At 65.6% G+C, this 9,986-nt stretch overlaps 1 protein-coding gene across 6 annotated transcripts in view; it reads left to right on the top strand.

Moving 5' to 3' along the window:
* The window catches only part of TSNARE1 (t-SNARE domain containing 1), an 88,876-nt gene that overhangs the window by 29,519 nt on the left and 49,371 nt on the right, over window positions 1-9,986 (top strand). For 5 of the 6 annotated variants that reach the window (XM_029923711.1, XM_029923710.1, XM_029923709.1 and 2 more), the window contains exons 2-4: window positions 1,409-1,534; window positions 7,299-7,448; window positions 8,420-8,914. In XM_029923711.1, coding sequence (XP_029779571.1) covers window positions 1,447-1,534; window positions 7,299-7,448; window positions 8,420-8,914 — 733 coding nt within the window. In that variant the 5' untranslated portion in view covers window positions 1,409-1,446. The remainder of the gene's footprint in view (window positions 1-1,408; window positions 1,535-7,298; window positions 7,449-8,419; window positions 8,915-9,986) is intronic. The other variant, XM_029923712.1, reaches the window with a different exon arrangement.

Raw genomic sequence — 9,986 nt, 5'->3', positions numbered from 1 at the left:
CCCTGCGTCCTCTCCCCACACCGAGACCCCTCCCCCAGACCGGGGAGGCACCCCTGCATCCTCTCCCCACACCGAGACCCCTCCTCCAGGCTGGGGGCACCCCTGCGTCCTCTTTTCCTGCTGGCTCTTCCCTCTGTGGGCCCGGCTCCCCTTGCGGGCCTCCAGGAAGTGAAGTCCAGCGGAGACCTGGCGGGCGTCCGGGGTCTGAGGCAGGGGCCCCTTGGAGCTTGTGGGGCCCCCAGGGCCCCTCTCTGATAGCTGCCCTGTGGGACCAGATTTCGTCATCCGCGTCGCAGTGTGAGAACCCGTGCGTCTGCCGAGCCCGCCCGCAGACTTGCCGGGAGCCGGGTAGCCCCTCTTCCCGCCGAACTGTCCGGTTTGGGCAAATGCAGTTACGTTTCATAAAGTGACGCCATTTATTTAGCAGGTGCCAGATTTACTGTTATTCTAAAGTGAATTAATAAACATGATGTCTAGAACTCTGTTTTGATTTCTAGCGCAGGAAGTTCTGGTAGACATCCTCCCGTAAAGCAGAGCTCTGCGGGGTGCGGGCAGTCCTGGCCGCGGGGGGCCCTGGCTGGCCGGCGGCTCGGGCAGCTCGCGGGTCACGGTCCTGCCTTGTCCCGTGGGCTTTCGTCCGGGGCTGTTGAGTCGTGGCCGCGATGTGTGGGGAGCCCGGCCCGGCCTGCTGGGAAGCGTCTGCGTGCTCCATCAGTGTGCGACCTCCGGGAGGCTGATGCCCCTGGAGGGTCCCGGGGGGCTGGGGCGGGTTCACGTCTGGAGGTGTCCCCTCTGCTGTCCTGGAGCTGGGGTTCACCGGAGGAGCAGATCGGGCGGGCAGGGTGCCGAGGCCCCGCGGCCGGACGGCCGGTGTCGTGTTCAGGTGGAGGTACAGGTTCCGAGAGTGGTGCGAACCTGTGTGTCAGTGCGTGCGTGCTCCCCGCGGGCCCGGGAGCCAGCGCCTCGCGTCCCCCTGACCTCACAGGCGGGGACGCAGAGCCCGCAGAGGGCCAGGGTCCCGTCCGAGCCGCATCGGCGGCACGTGTTGAGGTGGGTCCCCCGGCAGCCGGCCCACCGCCCTCCCGCCTCGTGGGGCCCGGGACTAGCGGGGGCCCGAGGCGGGGGCACAAGTCCGTGGGCGCTCAGCTCGGCAGGGCTGGGTTTGCGCAGGGGACAGGTTACTCCTCATGAGGACAGAGGGACCCACGTGCTCCTGGAAGCGGCTTGCTGGGGCCCCTGCCCCCCGGCTGGGAGGAGCCCGGTTGAGCTGAGACTCGGGCACGGGGCCGCCAGGGGTGGGGACGACGTGGAGCCAGGCTGGTGGGCCGGGCGGGCCGGGGCCCGGGCGACCTTGACTCTGAGCACTAACTGCTCTCCTCCCTCCCCACCTGCTTTTTGTCTTCCCCAGCTCCGTGGGAAGGCAGTGGCCCTGCGCTCTGTGAGAAGATGTCCTGTGGATCCATCGCTGGCAGTGGTGGCCTGGGGAGCCAGAGCCCTTTCGGGGGGCCCTCCCGACAAGGCTGTCAGCCCCTAGGTAATGACAGCGGCTCTCGGCTTTGGGGGGGTGGCAGGGGGTGGGTCTCTGTGGTGTTACAGGGGTGGCGGGGGGTCAGGCTGTGGGGCGGTGCCGCCTGTGGCCAGGGGCCAGGGCAGGGTGCTGCTGTTGGACAGGGTCGGCACCAGGAGAGACCACGCTGGGAGAGGCGGTCCGCCCCGGGGGCAGACCTGGTGTCGCCCCAGGCTGGCACTCAGCCGGTGTATCAGGGGTCCCCGGGGTAACTGGCCAATGGCCAAGTGGATGGATGACCTAGTCTGGTTTTCCTAATGACAGTGTGGTGCAGGTGTACTGTTGCAAAACCCCGGGGGAGGAAATAGGCCGAGTGGGGTCAGGGGGCTCCATGCAGCCGGTGCTGGGCAGAGCAGGGACCCCCTTCCAGGACTCCCCAGTCCCCTCGCCGGCCCAGCCCTGCCTCACTCCCAACGCTGTGGTCCCGGCTTCCTTGCTCTTTTTCCTAGTTTTGCCGGTGTGTGTGTGTGTGTGTGTGTGTGTGTGTGTGTGTGTGTGTTCGTCCGTCCGTCCGTCCGTCCGTCCGTCCCTACAGGGCCCCTTGCTGCCTTCATACAGCCCGGAACTTTGTTCACGGACCTGTGCGATTTTATCACTCTGCAGTTTGCTGGCTCTGCTCCTGAGCCCTGGTGTCAAATGGAGCTGTCGCTTGTGGTGTCCTGCCCCGTGGTCGCGCGGGCCACTGCGGCCGCTGCTCTGGGCGCTGTCTCGCGGCAGGTGCTGCCCCGGCGCCCGCCCTCGTCACCCTGCGTGGCCACCGGTGGTGACGGTGACTGCAGAGCGAGGGTGGGGATAGTCTGGGCTTTAATTTCCATTTCTCTGGTGACCAGCGGGATGGATCTGTGTCGTCTCCAGCTGGTCACTCTGCGTATTCTCCCGAGCCTGCCGTGTTCTTGCTGATCTGGGAGGTCCCTCACGCGTTCCGGATGGGACCCGCCACCGCCCTGCCCTGCGCGTCCCTGCCGGGCTTGGGCCGCTTCTCGCTGTGGGGCTGAGGGTGGGCGTGGGCGGAGCGCCTGCCGGGGGGTCTCTGTGCGCTTGGCGGTTTTGCTCGGTGGGACAAATCCTCGCGTGAGCTGGTGCCGCCTGCTTCCCTCCCCGGGAGCCGCTGTGGTTGGTTCCCGGTGTTCGAGGCGAGGGGCGTGTGGGGCAGGGGCCTCGAGGCTGCTCTCGCGTGCAAGGCGCCGTCCCCTCCCGCAGCCCCGCGGAGCCAGAGCTCCGTGACCGTGTCCGAGTGGGCCTGTCGGTCAGGCGGTCTCTTCTGCGCACCGTTCCGCCGTAGTTTTGAGAGTTGCGGTTTTTGATATTCCTGCCGTAAGTTGCTGTACTCGTTTTCCCTCACCCCTGGCGTGGGTGTTTCGGGCCCTTCGTTCTTGAACGTAAACTTCAGACACCGCCCCCCGCTGCACCTGACCGCGGGCCCCGAGTGCTGGCGGAGCCGCGCACCTGCCGCACTAACCTGGCGCCTTCATGGCCCGTGATTCCGGTCAGGGGGCACGTGTGCCGTTCTCCTTCTGGGACCTTCTTTCGTATCGCTCACTGGCCTTACAGCTTTAACTGTGACGATCTTGCGTATCTTTTATGAAGTTTGCTTTAACAAAGAAACCGTATTCTTGCTGCTCTGATGAGTGGTACCGTTGTGACTGTTGCGTGTCCCAAATCCTTGTTGCCGGTTCACACACACAGTAAGTGACTTTAAAACAGCAGAGTCCAGAGATTTTGTTTACTTTTCCAATGCCATTCAGCGCCTGGGTGGCTCTGTTGGTTGAACGTCTTCGATTTCGGATCAGGTCATGGTCTCAGGGTCAGGAGACCGAATCCCGTGTCAGGCTCCAAGCTCACAGCACAGAGCCTGCTCGGGATCCTCTCTCGTCCTCTCTGCCCCTCCCCTGCTTGTGTGCATGCTCGCTCCCTCTCTCTCAGAAAAAAGAAAGAGAAAAAGAAAGGACAGACAAAATGATGTCAGAGCCCCATGGCTGCCCAGGCCACCTCATCGGGTGTCTGCCGGGGGCTGGTCCAGCCCCTCGTGCCCTTGGGCTGCCCTCATGTCATTGTGTGGTGAGTCCCGGACACCCGCGCATCGTGGACGTGTCCGTGTGCCTCTGGGGGGAGGGACTCTGCGTGCCCCGGGAGCGCCCCGGACTGCCCGGTCGGATGCGCCCCGTCAGCCCCGGCCGCTCAGTGGCTCTGCGCCGTGAAGCGGGACCCTGGGGAGAACCCCGCGTGCCGGCAGCCCTTCCGAGTCTCTCAGAAGCTGAACTTCTCCATCGTTTTGGCCTTTTCTCCCTCGAAGTTAATTTCTTGAAGAAACCCCACTTTTTCTGCGGAGTGTAATTGGTTTTGCCCACCGACTTTCGATCCTGCCGTTTCCCCGAACTCCTTCCGTTGACTGTGAGAACTCGTGGCATCCTGTTTCCTGTCCGGATGGCGTCGTTCATAAATAGTGACGTTTCTCCTCTTCTTCCCCAGTGCATCCGCTCCCCTGAGCTGCCCGGAGCCTCCGGGACGCTGAGCGACGCGGCGTCCCTGTGCCCTGGGAGTCTGGAGGGGCGGGGCCGCGTGCTCCCTGAGCGGGTCTGCATTTTGCTGTAAGAGCATCCGGCCTGGTGCCCCCTTTGGGGAGCGCTTCCCGAGGGCCACGCCGTGTCTCCATGCGTCAGCCGGCCCGGGCTCTCCGCTTCCTCTGGGGTCACTTTGTTCCTACGTCTGCGTCACCTGAAGCGTGGACAGCGGCTGCTGCCCGGCCGGTCCGCCTGCCCTGTCCCCACCGGCCCCCGGGACGCGGGACCCCCACGGCCCCGCGAGGCCCAGAGGCTGGGGACACACTCCTGCCGCGGCTGCGGCTTTGTGCCCAGTCACCGCCTCTGAGTCGCGTTCTCTCTGTTTTTACCCCCAGTCGGGTGTATCTGTACCTTCCTTGTTTTCTTCCTCTGTGATCCGTCTTGACCGAGGCTCGGCGGTTCTGTCTTCACACCTTCTAGAACCTGCGTCCGCGGCGTGCTCGGTCTCCACCCCGTCTTCACTGTTCTCTTCCCTCCCTCGCGAGGCCGGTGCTGTTGCTCTGACCCTGAGCTGGATGTCTGCCTCACTCGTATTTAGCTTTTCTTCTTTTCTAATAAAGCCACTTAAGATTGTAGACGTCCAAGTGATCGCTGCTTTAGTTGAGTGACGTTTAAAAGTATTTTTAAATTCGACTTTGGTTGTGTTTTCTTATTTCCATCGTGACTCCTTCTTTGATTCAGGATTTATTTCAAAGTGTGCTTCATTGTTTCTGAATATACGTATTTGTTTCCTAGCTGCCTTTAAAAAACGGTTTCTACTTCATTGCATTTTTGCCAGGAAAGGGTCTACATTGTCCTGATGCTGACGGTTGTTGGGACCCGGCTGCTCTGTCTGCGGGGTCGGCGGAGACCCCGTGTGCAGGAGGGGCTGCCGCCACGGGACCCGCTGTGCACGCGCTGGGGCACGTGGGCCCCTGGGGGGTGCTGCAGGGCGTGGGGTGGCCGCTTGCTGAGCGGCAGCAGCAAGCCGCCGGCGGATTACTAACATGGGAAGAACCCACTTCAGTCGAGGGAAAACCCAGCACTCCTCACGCAGCAGGCCAGCTCCTGGCTGCCCGCTGGGAGGCCTGGGCCGCACGGCGCCCAGGGAGACGACTTGAGGGGGACCGCAGCCGCCGTGGGGCTCCCGTGGGGAGGGCACTCCTGCCCCCGGACCTGCCGCCCTCCCTCTCCTGGCCCGGCGCCCCCTCTCCCTGGATGGCTGGGAACTCACCGACCTGGGCGGGGGGCTGCAGTGCCGGCGGGCAGAGAACCCGCGAGGGGGATGGCGCGTGGGGGCGCAGCAGGGTCGGGCCGTGGCGGGGCCATGGCGTCAGCTGAGGGTCGCTGGGCCACCGCTGCGCACGTGCACACGCTGCGGTGACGGGTGTGCTGAGGAGGCGGAGCCGTGTCCGGGGTCTTCTGCCCGCACGCCCCGCCCCCACGGCCACAGCGTTCACCTCCAGATGCTGCCATCACAGATGGTCCTTATGGTTGTCTCTGGACCCCCTCGAAGTTCAAGGGCCACACGATTCTGGAGGCCAGACCACGTGGGGCCCCCACAGGAGTAAGCAGGAGGAGGTGGGCAGGCCCGGACTTGCTGTGACCAGATGCCCGCATGGCAAGGTCATCGGCTGGTGCTGGGGGCCACCAGCTGGGCCTCTGGTCTCCCCGCCCCACAGGAGGGGCTCGGGGGGGTTCTGGGGGGCTTGAGGCAGAAGGTGACACCACTGCCAGTGTGCCTCTTCCTTACACACTGTTGTCTGGGCACGAGCACCTGCAGGGGCGCCTGGCAGGGGTCCGGGGAGAGGCCCCACCCTGCAGGCTGCCCGCAGCGCTCTTCAGGAAGAGGGGGCGTGAGAGATGGGCCCTGCGCTGGCAGCTCACAGCCAGACCCACGGGGATGCCTGCGTGGAGGCCCTTGGCCCTGCCTCTCTTGCACGTGCCCTGACCATCCGGGGCCTCATCCACCTCCCCAGACGCGGAGGAGAGTTCTCTCCCTCTGACTCGGGGACGTGCTTTGCCGCAGTGCTCTGTGCCTCGGACCCTCCTCCCGCCGGCTGCCGCCCCGCTGTCCCCATCATTCCCCCCATGACGCTGGTGCCAGGGCTGGGGCCACCTTCCTGGAGTGGCGGGGGCTCCTCCCCAGGGGGGCCCGTGGGCCGCCTGCATGCACTGGGTCCTTGCTGCCTGGAGACCTCTCCCCCTCCAGGTGGGGTCCCAGGGGGACCGCTTGGTACAGTCCTTCTGTCCCTGTCACAGTGGGCTGCAGTGTCACCCCCGGACCCCCCCCCCAACCTGCAGAGGGACATGGTGTCTTTTGTTGTCCCTCCTCTGTGGAGATGCAAGTCCAAGGCCTTTTCCGAGAAGGAGCTGCCCTTTCAGGAGCACTGGCCCAGGACCGGCCGTGTCCCTGGGTTTCAGAGCGGCGGATGGCGTGGTCAGGTCAGCCGGCACCTTCTAGAGCTGGCTCCTGGAAGCTGCCTTTTCGGAGAAGCTCCATGTGGAGCAGGGTCACGCAGATGGCCCCAGGCTCTGGTCTGCGTGGCCCAGCCGGCACGCGTCCCTCCACTCACTCAGGTGCGTGGATTGATAGGCTCAAGTCTCGGGCGCAGGGATGTTAGAAGCCGTGTCTTCAGGTTGACAGATTCCAGCGAAACGCGTCCAGGCAGTGTTTCTGAGTTGCCGAGAATTACCGAGGAGGAAATGAAGCGTCTCCTCTGGGGGCCCAGCCCCGTCCCGGGACCCTGCCGGGGGGTGGGGGCGGAGGAGGCTGCCCAGGTGCCCGGGGCCGCTGCCCCTCAGCTCCGCAGCCGGGGGAGTGTCCCATGCTCGGGTGCTGTGGAGTTTGTTGCAGACCTTGAAGGCCTGGCCCGGTCGGTAGGCCACACCTGAAGGCTTAGCCCAAGGGGATTTTGTCTTTGTTTGGGGTCACCTTTTAGAGTAATTGTGGTTCAAAGAAAGATCTGGAACATTTAAAGTATTGATCTCAGTGCTGGCCTCCAGCAGAGGGTGGAGCAGTCTGGGAGGGCTTCTTGGAGGAGGTGGGGCTGAATGGAGCTGCTTGGTGTGGATGCTTGGAGGGCTCAGGGCACCTGCTGTCCCGTGTGGGGGCCTTGCTCTGGCAGCAGCGTCTGGGTCACCCTGTGGGCAGGTGGGGTGTAACTGTGACTGTCCCTTGCTGTCTGTAGAGTGCGCTAAATGTTGGACCGAGTATGGAATCCGCCATTTCCCCTGCCCGTCTCCAGAGAGCGGCCCGCAGGATCCCTGTGTGGGCAAGGACGGGGAAGGTGATCTGGGGTCAGCGGGCACACCCAGAGGCCCGGGGGCCAGGAAGCGAGGTACTTCCGCTCGGGGGCTGGGGCTGGGGGGTTCCAGGCGCCCAGAGATGCCAGGCGCCAAGGAGGGAGGGCCGGCAGGCGGGCGCTGGGCGAGGCGGCCCGGGGCGGCCCGGGGGTCTGGTTGGTCTGTTCCTCACCCCCACTAGCCTTTCCCTTCCCCCGGGACGGCAGATGACGCGGCCGGCTGGACCGTGGCAGAGGGGTGTCATGTGATGACTCGTGCCTGTCAGGGCCCCGTGGATGCGGGATGAGGCTCAGCCCTGAGGGCCTGGGCCCATGGCCCCTTCACTCGGGAGCCTGGGTTCTCCCCACAGGAGGTGCTGGTGAGGGAGAGCAGGGTCCCTGGCGTTCGCTGCGGTGAGGGCAGGGGCCGTGGGCCTCTGTGGAGGCCGCCTTCCAGTTGGTGCGGACCCGGAGGGAGGCAGGCAGGGGGCTGTGCTCCGCACGTCCGGGAAACCTGTGCTCTGCTGGGGAAGCTGCGTCCTCGGCCCTACAGGTGCCCCCTGCCCCCTGCAGGCACGTGCTGGCTGGTGACAAAGCTCCCAGGGGGGCAGAGGCCCGAGGATCTGGCAGTGTTTGCACCCTCGGCCCCGGGACCCCTGTGCGCCGGGGACCTGAGGCTGCTCCCTGGGGCTCTCACGGCCGGGCGGGAGCGCGTGTCTGTGGTGATGCCGTCCCTTGGTAAAGGAGGCCTGGGGACAGCCCTGGCAGAGGCCTTGTCGCTGTGGACAGGGACTGCCCCTGCCTGTCTCCTTCCTTGGCTCTGGACAACGGCCGTCCGAGGTGGCCCTTTCTGGAGATGCGCCCCATAGCCCAGAAGTGAAGCCCCTTGCGTGCGGCGCCCAGTCAGACCCGTGGGCACCCATGGGGGGTGGGCGGCAGTGTCCTGACGCCGGAGCCGGAGAGGAGGCGCCCTGGGGGCCACCCTGCCGGCCCAGGGCCTGACACACCGCCCTTTGGTGCCGTTCCAGGGCCGGGGGTCGCCCCCGAAGGCACTGGGACACCAGCGCCCACCTCACCACCCCCTGCCGGCCCGAGGAGGGACTCTGCCGGCAGGGCCCACGGCCGGCTGGCAGGGCCCAGTGCCACGCGGGCCAAGAAGAGGAAGCCCAACTTCTGCCCGCAGGAGACGGAGGTCCTGGTGTCCAAGGTCAGCAAGCACCACCAGCTGCTGTTCGGCACGGGGCTGCCAAAGGCCGAGCCCACGCACAGGTACCGCGTGTGGAGCCGCATCCTGCAGGCCGTCAACGCCCTGGGCTACTGCCGCCGTGACATCGTGGACCTCAAGCACAAGTGGAGGGACCTGCGCGCGGTCGTGCGGCGCAAGCTGGGCGCCCTCCGCCCTGTGGCGCATGGTCCCGGACGGCTCCGGGCCTCGGCCCTCACGCCCGTGGAGCAGCTGGTGGCCAGGACCTTCTCCTGCCAGGCCCCGCCCCCTGACGGCCTCGGCCTGGAGCCGCTCAGAGGTGAGTGCCTCACCCCGGCCAGGCCATCCGGCCAGGCCAGCCGGGAGCGCAGGCCCTCCTCCCCTCCTCTCTGCTTCCCCGCGTGTACCACCTCCCTGTGGCTCCGCCCCTGCACCTGCCGGGACAGCCTTCTGAACGTCCAGGCATGGCAGGTGAATGCCCCTCAGCCCTGCCCCTTGAGGCTGCAGAGCTGGGAGCGGGGCCACGTCTTCCCCCGAGGATCTGCCTCCCGCCCACCGCCCCCGGGAAGAAACGGGTTCCCGTTGCTGCCCCGTGTTCGCGCACACACGTGAAATTCACGGGTTCTGTGTGTTCTCCCCCTGTCACCGTCTGTCTTTTGCTCTCCTGTCCCATCCGGAGCTCCCAGCCTGTGCATGAAATCAAGTGCCCCTGCTTGCTTTCCGGTTTGCGACCCGGGTCGCAAAGATGGGACTTGGCGTAACGTCCGGCCTCGCGTCAGGATGTAGGGCGGAGGGGGGGGGCACCTGGCGCTCTCTGGGGCGTGCTGCTCTGTGGGGGCCTCTTCCTGGAGGCTCCTGTCAGGTACTGGGGATCAGGGGGTCCGTGGAGGTCCAGTGGGCTGTCGGGGAGCCCGGTGGGCAGGGCCCAGCCAGGTGCAGGTCACGGGGACACGCACAGCAGTGGGGCACGGGGCTGTTGGGTGGGTCTTTGTGGGGAGGGAGAAGGGACAGGGGGTACGAGGGAGGCGTGGGAGATGCGGATCATTTGTTCCTCCTCGGTCATCAGGAGGTGCTGGCATTAGGTCCTGAGGACCGTGTCTAAGTCCTTGCCTGGTCTGTGACTCTGAAACAGGGCAGAAAACGTACAAAGAATGTCCGAAACCAAACAGCAGCAAACACGTGTTTGTGCAGCAGACAGGACAGGCTTTGCCCCCGTTCTCCCAGGCCAGCCCCACGCTTGGTGACAGCATCTCTGCCAGTGGAGGGCAAGGCGGTGAACTGGGCGCCGCTGCCCGTGGTGTCCCCAGTGGCACCTGCTGGTCTTGAAGCTGCGTGTCCTGCCTGCGTGTTTGCTGGGGTCACGAAGCAGCAGGACCCTGAGACTGAGGGCC

This window comes from Suricata suricatta, chromosome 15 (assembly GCF_006229205.1).
Source record: "Suricata suricatta isolate VVHF042 chromosome 15, meerkat_22Aug2017_6uvM2_HiC, whole genome shotgun sequence".
In the NCBI taxonomy this organism is placed as follows: Eukaryota; Metazoa; Chordata; class Mammalia; order Carnivora; family Herpestidae; genus Suricata; species Suricata suricatta.
This window is presented reverse-complemented; position numbering and strand designations above follow the sequence as displayed.